The sequence below is a fragment of the Neopelma chrysocephalum genome, unplaced genomic scaffold (genome assembly GCF_003984885.1).
Source record: "Neopelma chrysocephalum unplaced genomic scaffold, ASM398488v2 Primary Assembly neopelma1_81629, whole genome shotgun sequence".
Lineage (NCBI taxonomy): Eukaryota > Metazoa > Chordata > Aves > Passeriformes > Pipridae > Neopelma > Neopelma chrysocephalum.
In genome coordinates, this window is record NW_020912737.1 from 2,571 (window position 1) to 17,552 (window position 14,982).

Here is a 14,982-nt window from a genome sequence, read left to right on the forward strand (position 1 = left end):
TGCCCATGGGATCATCTCAAGTTCTCTTGAGGACAAGGTAGTCCCTCCCTGTCGTGTGGTGGGATGGGACATGGAGCAGCACAGCCCCCAGCAAGGACTGCTACATTGTGCTGGAGCAAGATGAGGAGGAGCCCAGGGCCTCCCGGGTGGGGAGTGAGGGGTTTCAACTATTTATGTTTCCCAAGAAAAGGTTTCTGCACAGAAAGAAAAAAAGGATTTTGGCATCTGAACCCGCAAAGGGTTCATATGTTCTTCCCAAAAAGGGAAGCTGTCTTCTTCCAGCCAGCCTAACTCTTGGCACTGTAGGTTAAGGTCTTCAGTCCATGTCTGTCTAGCCCTGGATACCTACATGACTCAGAAAAGGTCCAATTAAGGAGCTGTAGGCACTGTAAATTGTTGCCCTCTGGGGTTTATGTGTCAAATCCAGGTGGGATCATGACCTCAGCCCATGCAGCAGACACCCTTGTTTCAGTGATATCAATGCAAAGCAACAACAATTTATTTAGAAAGAGGGGGAGCAATGCAGAATACATTTGGATTTACTCTATATCATAAAGCTTTTTTTGTTGGAAGTGAAAGGTATGTGAGGCTTTGCAGCAGGATTCAGTGGTTTTAGCAGTAAGGAGATTCCAAATAAATTCCTGGGTTTAGAAGAAATTTTCATTGCTCTTCAATGTTTGGTTCACTGAAGCCTTGTACATCCCACGGCCTGCACAAAGAAAAAAAAATTCAGATTTTCTTTCTGTTTATAGTTCCTCCCTATTTACTCTCAATCCATGTGTATTTTCCTCTTGAGTATAAGTGTTTTCCAAAATATATAATATCATGTGTAGTCATGCTGGGACAGCCCTGTGCACTCACAGCTGTGAGTAAGAAATATTTCCCTATTGACTCGGGAAAAGCAGGGAATTGATAGCAGAGTGAATGCATTCGTTCCTGTGTGAAAATAGAAGGTTATTTTTCACATGATAATTTCTTTTTACAACAGTGTTGTGCTCTTTTTTGCACGCACTTAAAGGCACTCAGGCACCTGTGGTCACAGCACAGCACAGCAACGCAGTTCTGGAAATAACAAATCCTGATATTTCACTCTGGCACAGGAGATGGAAAGGGATCAAACAGAGCTGAGACAACACAAGGTTGACCTCTCTGATGGTATTTTTTCCTTCTTGCTGGAGCAGAGCGTGGTGCACATCTCAGGAGAAAGAGCACTGTGGAGCTCGACCTACTTGAGTCATAGAACATCCTGAGTTGGAAGAGACCCACAAGGATCATCAAGTCCAACTCCAGGCCCTTCACAGGACACCCCAATAATCCCACCATGTGCCTGAGAGCTTTGTCCAAAAGCTTCTTGTACAACGTGCAACACTTGAGTCAACGTGTTGACTGTCCTCATGGCATAAGAGCGCTTTTTTCTCCTTTATATTTAATTTAAATTCTCAGTAGCACCTTGGGATTTGGGACACAGGAATAATATTTGCCTGCTCATGCTTCAGATGAGCCTTGGCGAACATGAAACTCACCATTTACAGCAGGAGCGGATCCCAAAGCAACTTCCATCTCTAACCAGATGGACGGGGCATCTTCCCGCGTAACAGGTCCCTTTTCTACAGAGAAACATTTCCCTCCGGGGTGAAGACAAACCTGCAACCATAACAAAACATTTCCTGTCCTCTGGCTCTGCAGGGCAGGGCAATGCAGTTGAAGGGTTTCCCATCCCCTGAGCTGCCTTGGCCACCAAGTTGCCTTAAGAAGCCCAGATTTGGTAATTTTGAAAGGCCATGTGAGAGGTGAGGTTACAAAGCAGGTCTGCACCTTCCAGAGGTGGGATCCTCAGCTCACACTGCATCTAAGTGCATGGCCCTAAAGTCCAGGTGGAGAATGAGACAGACTTCCTGACTCACTGTCAGGACCTTATGGGAAAGGGTCATCCAGAGGTTTTAATAATGGCTCCTTCCAGAAATAGTTGGCCAGGCCTCATTTTCATCTGCTTTCTAAAGATCATGGCCACCACAGGCACCATCTCAGGTGTCCTAACACCAGAGCACTTCACACAATCATTTTAGGAAGATACCAGAAGTGAAAAATCACTTTTCTTCAGAAGTTATAATTTCTCCGCCTTTGAAAAAGTTTTCAGCACTGAGCTGTTTGATTAATTCCTATTTGGATTCTAGTAATTTTAACCAGGAGTGGTTAAAATGTGCTTGGGAATTTTACTTCAGGTGCACAAATACTCCTTTCTTGCATCTCTTTCCCATCTTACCTGGAGAAACCTGGAGTGTCAAGAAGAGGAGAGAAAAGAGCAGATAAAGGATCTTCATGACTGTGGATTCCCCCTGTGTAGGGAAAAGGACCAAGAAAGATGCTTGACAGACAGTCCCTGGGATCTGCAATCTCCTGAACTGCACAAATAATGTGTCAATAAAAATAGCAACTATGTGGTCTTTTTCTTCAAGCATTCAAAAATAACCAGTAAGACCCGTATGACATCATGATTACTGTGTGGGGCAACACAATTGCTCACAATTCTTTCACATTTTGAAAACAGACCTTAGCCAGAAAAGAATCATAAAACCCCAGAATGGTTTGGGTTGGAAGGGACCTTAAAGATCATCTCATTCCAACCCCCTGCCATGGGCAGGGACACCCTCCACTAGACCAGGTTGCTCCAAACCCATCCAACCTGACCTTGAACACTTCCAGGGTTGCAATCATAAGTTTATTTTTAGTTAAATGTTTTATCTAGTAGAAAAGCAATGAGGTGATTATACAGGAAAACTTATGAAGTTCAGAAAAAAAATAGTTCATTTTGCAATGTCAAAATTTGTCAAGAAATAACAGCTGAAATAAATAATTTTTGTCAAAATCTTCAGTCTTGGTCTACAGGCAGAGGTTCTAGAATGGAAATGTACAACCAAATCAGTTCCCATTTGATAAATAAAATTTGAAAAGCAAGCATGTGATGCTTTCATTGAAAAGGTTAAGAGTTTAAAGCATTATCAGCAAACTAGGATAAGATGGTCAAGAAGGGACTGATGGATAAAGAAGTGGCCGTTAATGTTGTATATCTTGGCATTAGGGAATGTTCTCATCTGTCGCAAATTATGTTCTCTTAAGCAAATTAGTTTTACACAAATGAAATAAGGTTCCTAACATAGGCCTAGATTAAACATATAATAGATATTATATATTATATAATACAAATATCTATAATATGAAACCTATCATATATTTTGTTAGTGTTATATAATTATTTATAATATATTTAATATTCAATTATTATGTATATTTAATGGAGAGAGATATATAGAGATGGATAGATAGATTTCCATTGAAGAGGCTACCAATTCTCTGGACCACAGACCTCTCTAAAGGAACCTGACCCAGTCAGATGTTTTCTCTGAGAATTAGTAAACAGAGTATTTTTATCAAAGTAATCTAGGTATTAGCACATATTTGAACTACTTATTCAACCTGCCCAATTTTCAGAAAACTTATATTTACCTTTTTCATTAACATAGAAATTAAAGTTAATAATGCAGAGGTTTGGGGTATTATTTTGGGGGTGGATTGTTGAGGGAAAGACAAAAGTTTACATTGAAAAAAAAGCTAAAAAGAACTGAGATGTTACCAGGTATCAGGTGAGCCCAGAAGCCAAAAAAGACCTGCTCTTGGTCCCTTCCCTCCAGAGGATTTTGGCTGTGGGGCTGAGATCCTCTTTTATAAGATGTTTCCAAAAGGCACTGAAAACTGCTTTCTCTTCTCAGCTATACATTGAACCAATCAAAAACTTACAGGTTTTTTTGGTGGCATCCAATCCAACCAGAAACAAGATGCTTTTTGCTTCCCGATGGTAAAACAGGGTTTCTCTCTCTCAACCTGTTGAAATTTTTTTCCTGGAAAATCCCAGGTTATTCACGCAACACTTCTTGTGACACTCCGGTTTGTGTAAGATACGTTAACCCACAATGGTATGTGCCAAACATCTTGGGACACGCGTTTAACTGTCCCTGCTTAGGAGCAACATAATCCATTGCAATGCGAAGCAACTGCATGTTCCTCTTCCCTCCCAGTTAATTTATTCTCTGTTCCATAAGTACAGAATCATAGAATCACAGAATGGGTTGGCTTGGAAGACCATCATGTTCCAACCCCCCGCCATGGGTAGGGACACCTTCCACTATCCCAGGTTGCTCCAAGCCCCATCCAACCTGGCCTTGGACACTTCAAGGGATCCAGGGGAAGCCACAGCTTCTCTGGGCAGCCTGTGCCAGGGCCTCACCACCCTCACAGGGAAGAAAGTTTTCCTAATATCTAATCTAAACCAACTCTCTTTCTGACTGAATCCATTCTCTCTTGTCCTGTCACTCCAGGCCCTTGTAGTCTCTTCCCATCTTTCTTGCAGCCTCCCTTCAGATACTGAAAGGCTGAAATTAGGTCACACCAAAACCTCCTCTTCTCCTGCTGGACAATCCCAATTCCCTCAACCTTTCCTCACAGCAGAGCTGCTCCATCCCTCTGATCACCTTGGTGGTCTCCTCTGGACTCAACTCCAACAGTTCCATGTCTTCTTGTTCTGGGGACCCCAGAGCTGGAGGCAGCTCTGCAAGTGGGGTTTCACCAAGTTAGATATTAGGAAGAAATTTGTCTCTATGAGGGTGGTGAGGCCCTGGCACAGGTTGCCCAGAGAAGCTGTGGCTGCCTCATCTCTGGAAGTGTCCAAGGCCAGGCTGGACGGGGCTTGGAGCAACCTGGGATAGTGGAAGGTGTCCCTACCCATGGCAGGGGGGTTGGAACAACATAAGCTTTAAGATCCCAGGCCATTCTATGATTCTAAGATATGAAATAGTTTTTTAGATCATATTTTACTTTACACCTCACTTCAGTCAACAAATATTGTTCATTCAGTATTTTAATATGACATATAATGTACTTAATAATAGGTAATGATATATTTGCCAATTTGAATGACTGATGTTTCTAATTGACCAAGACCTCTGGAAATTACACCATGTCTTGCAGGACATTTAGTATCAAAATTAAACTGAAATATTTTAATTGCTTACTGATTCATCAGTTTAGTTACTAGTGATGTAATTTTTTTCAATTCTTTGATATTAAATTCTAAAGTAGAATCATAGAACAGTTGGAATTGGAAGGGACCTTTCAAAGGTCATCTAGTCCAACCCTTCTGAAATTAGCAGGGACATCTTCAACTAGAACAGGCTGCTCAGAGCCCTGTCCAAGTACATAGATATCCAGAAGTGTGCAGAAGTGTGCACACACAGATATATACATGCATGTGAAAACATGCCTACAAATTATTCCCCTTAAAAGCATACCATGACATAGCTGTTTATTCTCTATGTATTTTTTAAAGTGAGCTGTTTCTGCAGTAGGAAAAAAAATGATAATTGAATTTCTGGTGTGTTTGTGAACTTCTGGACACGGAGAAGAAAATAGAGGGAATAAAATTGCAAAAGTTGCAGTTTCTTCGTTTCTTCACCTCTTGCCAAGTGCTTGTGGTTAACTTGCCTGCCAACTGTTACTGTTACTCAACCCAATTCCTCAAGGAAACAAAGGTGCAGCATTAATTTTTACTGTCTCCAAGGTCCTATGTTCAAGTAATGTCAAGTGGGCTCTAACACTGAGCATCCTTGACACTGTTTAATATAAATTCTACCTGGTCATGAGGCCCATTGGTGCCATTAAAATACCTCTGTCTGGACATGGGGAAGGAAGAAGCAGAGGAGGGATGGAGCATCTTTGGTTGCCCAAATCTCACAGGGGTGAGGGAGGCCTTAGCAAGATTTTGGTTTGTGGCTCTTAGAGTGGACAATCTTTCCATTTACACCTGAAGCTCCTGTTCACAGGAGCAGAAAAGAGACAGTTTCATAAGTCAGGAGAATTGCCCTTCACAATCTCAGTCTTTTTCTCCAGTGCCTTTTGCTGGTAGAAGTGTTTTACACCAGGATCACAGCAGTACCAAGTGCTAAGTTGGTAAGTAATTCTCTCGACCATCTACTTTCTGATTTTTTTTGGTGCAGAGGGAAACTCTTTTCATGGAGAGTTTCTTTTTCCCTAAATAACATGGGTTTTTTTTCTTGTTTCATCAAAGTTCAGAAGATGATCCAGCTACATTTCTCTCAATCTGCAGGGCAAGTTTTCACTCCAAGCTGGAGTTCACCAATGATGTCACGTTCCCTCACCCTTTTTGGGTCCAGGTCGCCCAGTCCTCTTTGGAGAAGGAGAAACATCATGATGGGGTCAGAATTTCGTGTAATAATACAGTGCTGAAGAGCTGCTCTGCCTGATGCAGGAGAGATCCACTATTAAGGGAAGTGTCCTCACAAAGAGGTTGCAGAGTGTCAGGAGAAGAAACGTCTTTCACTGTTTTTAAATCAAGATGTTTGGGAAATTTTGCCAAGGTCATTTATAAGAGAGGAAGGAGGATCTTATCTCCATCTTGTGAGTTTGTATCTAGCACAGAAGATGAGGCAATTAGGAGCAAAAAGGAGAATCTCAAACTCTGCTCCTAGTAGTTTTCTCTTGGAAAAAAAAAAGTCAAATATTAGGGATGTGTTTCAGTAGTGTTATCCCTATTTAAAATGCTGCTACACCTGTCTGCTGTTTCATCCCTTGCCTTCAGAGGATACTTTGTTCATGGCAATGATCCTCCAGTTATCTGGAAGTCGTTGTATGCGGGCATGGATGGAAGATGAGGAGTAAAAAGAGGCTGAGCCCTAGCAACCTGCTGAAGGGCAGATGGTTTAGTGTGCTCCAAAGAGGAGCTGGGTTAAGTAACACTGGTGGTTGGGGGATGAGTTAACCTCAAACTGCTCCTCAGTGACACAGTAACATCATCCCTCTTAGCCTCTTTCATGTGCACCAATCCAAATTCCAGCCATAAGATATAGTAGATGCAGAGGAGAACAAGATATGTTTTGATGACACTGTAGAGTGTTTATTGTAGAAATTCAGACTCCTCTAGAGTAGCTACAAAAGCTGCTAGCAGCAGTTTCACTGCCAAAGCAGATCCACCAAAAGGAGGATAACCAGTATTTAGATGTTCTATAGTGGTGAATTTGCAAGGCATGTGCTGCATTACAGTTAACCGGTGAAGTTTGGACCCAAGTCATAGAATAACCTGAGTTGGAAAGAACCCACAAGGATCATCAGTCCAACTCCTGGTCCTGCAGAGGACAACCCAACAATCCCACCCTGTCCCTGAGAGTGTTGTTCAAACACTCCTTGAGCTCTGGCGGCCTTGGGGCTGTGACCACTGCCCTGGGGAGCCTGTTTGGTGCCCAGCCACCCTCTGGGGGAAGAACCTTTTCTAAATATCCAGCCTAAACTTCCCTGACACAATTTCAGGCCATTCCCTTGGGTCCTGTCACTGGTCACCACAAGAAGAGACCATTTGAATCAATAATAAATGCGTGCACAGTCATGAACTTCAAATTGTACACAAAATGTACTTAATCAAGCTCAAGACTTTAACCATGTTGTTATCTTGAGTAAACAGGGAGAATTTATGAGATTAACATCTGTATGAACAAATCTGCCCTCCTTATTGTTTTTGACTTGACATCTAATTAAAGGTACGGGGGTATCAGTGCAAAGTCCAGTCTCTTGGTGTAAGTACCACACTATGACTGGCAGGTGTGTATGTGATCAAAGCTCCTTGGCACAGGCCATGTAACCTGAAGTTCCTAAAATCCAAAGAATCCCTGTAAACTGAATTATATTTTCTAGAGACAAATGGCAGGAGTGATCTCACCAAACTTCAGATGTCCTAAAGGTAAATATCTTCCTTTATCGACAATGGATTGGAATTGTTCTATAGATTTTTAGCTGGATTGCAGACATTTATAATAAGATTGCTAGGAAAAAATAATAAAAAAAACCCCCAAAATAACAGTAAGGACAGAAGTAACACAGAAAGTTGCATGAGGAGATGATGTGCAACAGCACCTCCTGCAGGCACTAATTCTGCAGAACAGCAATAACAGGAGCTGCATCGGTAACAGAGGCAGCATTTCCCCTTCAGAGTTTTTTTACATATGTTGACACCTCTCCAAACCCACCCAACAAGTCAATAGGAGTCAAAACCACTTCAGTTTGGTAGTCTATTCCACTGGGCACTGATCTGTGCACATTCAGCAACTGCTCCTGAAGAGACAGCAGCCAAATCACTATGTTGCACATCCATAAGTTTTGGAAATGTGTTTCTTATTCTCTTTCTCTTTCCTTCTTTGTACCTTTCTTTTTGGTTTGTGTGGCTCTCAGGGATTTGATGTAATCCAAAATGATCCTGTTTTTCCCTTGCATAAGGTCCCCTAGAAGTGATATTTCTCAGATGCCTACAGGACCTCTGAAAGAAGTATCTGGAGATACCTTGGCTTTATCTACACTGCTGGGCCATGAGGGTGAGGAAAAAGACACAGAGAGCAGACATTCTGTCTCTGACACCTCACTTAAAAATGTCATAATACCTTCAAGAAGCAGCCTGGAAACTCCTGGAATGTGTAACACAAGCACCCATTAAATCATCACAGAGAGAAGCAAGGTTTCATCCCTGACAGATACAACAGTCACTACAGGATTGTTCCAGGAATGTGGCCATTGGGAAGCAGGGGATGGGATGACCCACCTTTTCCCTGATGGTGCAGCAGGATGAATCTTCTGGCTGTAAAAGCCACCAGCCCACCTGTGTGTTACTGCCCATGGTGGGAGCAGTTCTATGAACTGCTTCCCTATAAGAAACACCTGAGGTTCAACCACACAAATGCCACCAGCACTCATTTTATTAAAGGAGGGGAAAGAAGCAGTTTCCACAGTGTTGCCTGGTTCACATTTGTGCTGATGTTTGCTTCACTTCAAGGGAAGATTGTGAGAGACTTTCATCGCAGCAGGAACTGATGCCACCAGGAGCGATGGGTCAGGGTGTTTTGGAAGCCATTGGGTAGAAGCAGAAAGGATTTCCAAGGGGAATCTAGGGAGTCTTCAGCTTCTCCACCCCCTGCATGGTAAAGAAGAGTCTCAGGTTACCTACTCATAGGTTTTCTATTGTTCTCCCCATCCCATGGCACCACAGCAGAGGCTGCCATGGGATGTTAATTCCCCCTGAGGACCCTCTGTGCAGCAGGTTTGGCATTGGAGAAGTGAGACACGATGGTGGCAGGAGCTGTGCCTCTAAAGTGCTTCTCTGGAGAAAAGACAAGGAGGATATCAGTCATTCCCACAGCAATTCCTGCGCTTCCACATACCTTCTGCAGCAAGAAAATCCATTCCGACACGTTCCAACCCAGTAGTATGGACGACGACATATCCCTGGGGTGCAGTGTCCATTTTGGGCCTCACAAGGATCACCTGGAATGAAGGGCTGACCTGCCCAGCAGAAAGAGAAGAGTCATTTACTATGAATATGAGCAAAAGGGGATGCACTCTCTCTACCCACCTCACTCCTTACCTGCAGCCCCTTGGAGCATCAGGAAGAGGACAACCAGGAGCTGGTAAAGGATCCTCATGGCCACAGCTGGGATGTGAATTCCTTACCTGTAATGAGCAGAGAGCACAAGATCAAAAGCCACTGAATGGAGGGTCCCTTCCTGATTGGGAGATGAGGAAATGGTTAAAACATGCCCTGAGAGACCAAAGCCAAAATCTCCTAAAATACACTGGCTTTGAACAAAGAACAGAGTGAAATCTGCATCCTTGGAGATATTCACAGTTTCAGTGAATGCATCTCTAAACAACCTGTCCTAATTAGCACCACTTTGAGCATGGATTCAGACTAGAAACTTATGGACTACCTTTAACCTAAGGTATTCTGGGATTTTATGATGTTTTGGTGTTGTTCTTTGGTTTTGTTGTTTATAAAATATTGGTTTTCTTGCAATGAAAAAATGATACCCCGGATCTGTTCAACACCAGGCAGGTTACTCTGGTACCAACACAGACCCACAAATTATTTCCCTTCAACCTACTGTAGTTCACAACATTCAGAGACCCAGCCAGTCATAATCCTTAGGAAACTCTAAAAAAGGCATCTGCATCTCTTCAACATCAACTAAGGTGACAACTCACTCAAAATGTTACTGGCATTCTGGTAAGATTTGTGGCTCAAAAGGCAGCACTCAAGTGCTGTGCTGTCTGGGTGACTGCTTCTATAGGAAACTACATATTTCTGTCTCTGATGCCTCAAGGGAAGGTTTCCAGATCTCCCTTTCTCTTGGAAATCAGCAACCCAGTGTCCTCCTGCCAGCCCTGCAAGCAACTAACCAACCCATGGTCCTGTAGAACACATAGAGATCAGATGCATTCACTGGAGTAATAAGAAGGAAGGGATTAATCAAAGCAGAGACTTAGACTTGAAATTAAGAAAAGGAAAAGAAGTGTATAAAGATGAAGAGGTGAGGGTGCCTCTCCAGAACCAGGTAGAGTTACCACTGCAGGAGCTGAAGGATCGATGCTGCTCTCTGTCTGTTCTCCATGGGGTGCACCAGCCCCAAACTTGCATATAAAGGGTTGGGGATGTGACAGCACAGTCATGGGCCAATGAAAAAGACTTTTCTGGCCAAAATTTGTCCTGAATGTCAGTTTTTTCCAAGGAGAAATGAAGGTCCACTTTGAGACTGCTTTCACCACAAACCCCCTGATCTTTGTGCAACCCATCTTGGACCATCCAAGTTTGTGTAAGATACGTTAGACCACAGGGTTGCATGAAATATCTGGGAACATGCAATGACTGCTCCTTCTGGTCCTGCAGACTCCTTTTCCATAGAATCATATAATTCTAAGGAAGGGACCTTAAAGCTCATTTCATTCCAACCCTCTACCATGGGCAGGGACAGCTTCCACTATCCCAGGTTGCTCCAAGCCCCATACAGCCTGGCCTTGGATACTTCCAGGGATCCAGGGGCAGCCACAACTTCTCTGGGGAAACCTGTGCCAGGGCCTCACCACCCTCACAGGGAAGAATTTCCTCTCCTTCCTTATGAAAGAATCACTCAAGGTTCAACTGCATGAATGCCAGCAGAACTGATTTTATTAAAGGAGGGGAAAGAAATAGTTTCCACAGTGTTGCCTGGTTCATATTTTGCTCACATTTGCCTCACTGCAAAGGAAGACTGTGAGAGCTTTTCATTGCAGCAGGAACTGGTGCCACTGGGAGTGATGGGATCGGGGTGATTTAGAAGCCATTTGATAGAAGCAGAAAGGAGAATCCAGGGAGTCTTCAGATGCTTCACCTGCTGTGTGGTGAAGAGGAAAGAGTCTCAGCTTCCCCACCCACAGGTTTTCTGCTGTTCTCCCTGTCTCATGGCACCACACAGAGGCTGCCATGGGATGAGAATTCCCCCTGAGGACTCCCTATGCGGAGAAGCAGCAGGCAGGGAGGTTCCTGTGGTGTATGCAGGATAATTCATGTTGCAGCTGATAAATGATCGGGGACCCCTGGTGGCCTAGTGGTTAGCATGCAGGACTCTCACCTCTGCGACCCAGGTTCGAATCCAGCCAGTCCCCCGGGCAGATGGAGCCCGTTAGCCCTGTGAGGCCATCCATCTATGAGAAGGTCACTCTAAACAAACCTACGTCCTGAGGACCTCACTGCCATTGTCCAAGCTTGCTTGGCCCCGGCAGATGAACCTTAGGATTAAAGGGTGGGCTCAGTTCAGCGCAGGCTGTGTCTCACCTAAAAAATCCATTGCGCAGGCTGGAAAGGTAAAAGACCTTTCCCCAAATCTTCGTTCGCGAAGATGGGCCATTATTATATATATATGATAAATGAACCTGCCAGGGGTGGGGACCTGCTGGGCCTGCTGTTTACAAACAGAAAAGGGCTGGTGGGACATGTGGTGGTCAGAGGCCGTCTAGGGCACAGTGACCATGGAATGATGGAGTTTTCAATACTCGGTGAAACAAGGAAGGGCACCAACAAACCCTCTACCCTGGACTTCTGGAAGGCAGACTTGGGCCTATTGAGGAGGCTGGTTCAGAGAGTACCTGGGGAAACAGCCCTTCAAAACAAAGGGGTCCAGGAAGGGTGGACAGATTTCTCAAGAAAGAAATCTTGAAGGCACAGGAGCAGCCTGTCCTAATATGGTGAAAGGTGAGCTGGCAGGGAAAATCAGCCTGGCTGGGCAGGGAGCTTTTGCAGGAACTCAGGGGAAAAAAAAGAGGGTGTGTCACCTTTGGAAAAAGGTGCAGGTAACTCAGTGTTTAAGGATGTCCTTAGGTCATGCAGACAGGAAATTAGACAGCCAAAAGTTCAGTTAGAACTACTCTGGCCACTTCTGTAAAGGATAAGAAAAGCTGTTTTTATAAATACATCAGCAGCAAAAGGAGGAGCAAGGGAAACCTCCATTCTTTATTGGACACAGCAGGGAATGTAGTTACCAAAGCTCAACTCCCAGGACAGGATTTCCTCAGTGGTCCCCATACCCTCGGGCCTCATCAGCACTGGGATTCGCTGTCCTGGACACAGTGAATCCAAAGGGACACACAGGTGTCCCACGACTGGCTCCTGTGCCAGCAGCACCAGGAGTGCAGCACCCAGACTTTGGGTGCCCTGGCAGGGGCAGCCCCGTCCCCGAGGGTCCCGGGGAGGGTTCTGGGCCCCCCTGTTTTGGGAGTGGATGAGCGGAGGGATATGTGAGGAGCTTCCAAGGTGGACTGAGCCCATCCCCGAGGCATCAGGGCGCCGAGCAACGGAGAGGGTGGGCAGGCAGCCGTGGTGCCAACAGCAGGAACAGCTCTTCCCCTCTCCGCCCAGATTAATCGATGGAGTAGGAAATCCTCGTGTCGGACGGCAGAGTGGGCCGAGTCCTTGTTTGATTGTTTTCTTTCCTAATCAGCTCCCAAAATAAAGATTAATTTACAGAGTACTTCGCCCTGTAACTGCGAGGTCCAAACGGAGGGTGGGAGCAATCCCGGGACGGTGGAAGCATAACCGGGAGGGTGGGAGCAGCCCGGGAGGATTGGAGCAGCTCTGGGAGGGTCGGAGCAGCCCAGTAATGTGGGAGTGACCCGGTAAGGTGGGAATAACCTGGCAGAGCGGGAGCAGCCCCGGGACAGTGGGAGAAGCCCCGGGAAAGGGAGCAGTCGCGGGAAGGTGGAAGCAGCCCGGGAAGGTGGGATTAACCCGGCTGGGTGAGAACAGCTCGGGAGGGCGGGAGCAACCCCGGGAGGGCGGGAGCAGCCTCGATAAGGTGAGAGCAGCCCCGGTACGGTGGAAGCAGCCCTGGAGGGTGGAAGAGCAGCCTCGGGAAGGTGGGAGCATTCCTGGGAGGACGGGAGCAGCCCGGGAAGGCGGGAGCAGCCCGGGAGGGGACAAGGGGCAACCCAGGAGGGTGGGAGGACTCTCGGGAGCGTGGGAGCAGCCCCAGGAAAGTGGGAGCAGCCCCGGACAGGTGAGAGCAGACCGCGAGGTGCCGACACCCGGTGCGCTCCGAAACCTGTTGTCACTGACAATCCCTAATTCCTTTACACCTCCCGCAGCAATCCGCTTCGGGGAAACCATGGAGCGGCTCAGAAAGGACGAGGCACGGCTTAAATACTTATCCCAGGGGGAAAGCGCGCGGCCCTGGGCACGGGAAGAGGCCGCAGAGCTCTTGGATTCTGCTCAAGGCTTTGCCGGCAGGCTGCGCCGCTCCCGGGACAGCTTCACCCTGTCCCTGTCCCTGTCCCTGCTGCCACCTCGGGTCACATGTCCTGCTCTGAAGTTCCCCCGCCCAGCTGTGGCTGCTGCTGCCCGGCAAAGACGCTCCGAGGGCTGGAGCCCCTCTGCTCTGGATCCAGGCTGGGAGGGCTGGAGGTGTTCACCGGGAGAAGAGAAGGCTCCAGGGAGACCTTAGAGCCCCTTCTAGTGCCTAAAGAGACTCCAAGAGAGCAGGAGAGGGACTTGGAACAAGGGCCTGGAGGGACAGGACAAGGGGGAATGGCTTCCCACTGCCAGAAGGCAGGGTTAGATGGGGTACTGGGAAGGAGTTCTTGGCTGTGAGGGTGGTGAGGCCCTGGCACAGGTTGCCCAGAGAAACTGTGGCTGCCCCTGGATCCCTGGAAGGCCATGCTGTATGGGGCTTGGAGCAACCTGGGATAGTGGAATATGTCCCTGCCTGTGGCAGGAGGTGGGACTAGAGGATCTTGAAGGTCCCTTCCAAGCCAAACCATTCTATAATTCCATGATTTTGCATGTCTGATGCCCTGGGGATTCTCACCTTGACTCACTGTCAGCTTTTCTTCCCATGGCTTGAGGACCAAAACACAGCCTAAATTTTGGCAAACAGCTCCCAGTGCCACCTCTGAGCTCTCAACAGCCTGGACTTGCCCACCTACCAACATAGGCGATCCCAAGAAACCAGGATTTTTCCCATTTAACTGTGTTTTGATGATGGGCCCAGGTTAGAAGAACCAGATGAACTCTCCAGAGAAACCTAAACCAAACCTGTCAGGGGCAAAGGGAGAGAAAAACATGGAGAGAAAGCTCCTGAGAGTTATCACAGTGCATTAATCCTTTCCTTGGGACTCCTTCATGAGAGAAGGGACAACTGAACCTTTGGAATCACAGGGAACTGTTGATGGGAACTGTTAGAAAGTTTAAAGCTGTGAACAGTGAAGCTGAGAGGGAGGATTTGGCCTTGTGGTGGTGGTGGAATGTTTTGTAAGAGGGCAGTGAACTGGGATGTGAAGAACAAGGCTCTACCGACTGATTCCAGGGAAGCAGCGTTTCCTACATTACCCTGTGATTTTAAAACAAGGGCAATGGGTTGTTGTCTGCTTTGTAGGAAGAGCCAGTTCCTACCCAAGATTCCAGCTGTTTCCTCCTCCCTCTCCTGCCCAATGCCAGGGGCACATTCCCCCGGCAGCCAGAGGAAAGGTGTTGTATCCAGACAAGTCTTTGTCAGGAAGCCCAGCGAGTTCAACCCTCTCCTCTGTCCCAGTCACTTGGGAAGGCCCAGACCCAGAGGCCTCACCAACACG

General features: G+C 46.3%; 1 protein-coding gene across 1 annotated transcript; it reads right to left on the reverse strand.

Annotated features, from left to right (window-relative positions):
- Positions 1 to 488: 488 nt before the first annotated feature.
- On the reverse strand, positions 489 to 3,713 carry LOC113979495 (antimicrobial peptide THP2-like). The gene is made up of 4 exons (XM_027706875.1): positions 3,632 to 3,713; positions 2,264 to 2,336; positions 1,524 to 1,644; positions 489 to 709 (listed from the first exon to the last, which is right to left on the reverse strand). The coding sequence occupies exons 2-4, from the start codon at positions 2,319 to 2,321 to the stop codon at positions 661 to 663; spliced, it is 228 nt and encodes a 75-aa protein (XP_027562676.1). The 5' UTR covers positions 2,322 to 2,336; positions 3,632 to 3,713; the 3' UTR covers positions 489 to 660.
- Between the last annotated feature and the right edge of the window lie 11,269 nt (positions 3,714 to 14,982).

What these genes read in the sequence shown, in the direction of transcription:
- LOC113979495 (XM_027706875.1), bottom strand. Translation starts at nt 2,321, where the DNA reads ATGAAGATCCTTTATCTGCTCTTTTCTCTCCTCTTCTTGACACTCCAG. An exon ending in GACACTCCAGGTTTCTCCAG is followed by an intron (nt 1,645 to 2,263) that starts GTAAGATGGGAA and finishes TTATGGTTGCAG; the next exon opens with GTTTGTCTTCACCCCGGAGG. An exon ending in ATCCGCTCCTGCTGTAAATG is followed by an intron (nt 710 to 1,523) that starts GTGAGTTTCATG and finishes TTCTTTGTGCAG; the next exon opens with GCCGTGGGATGTACAAGGCT.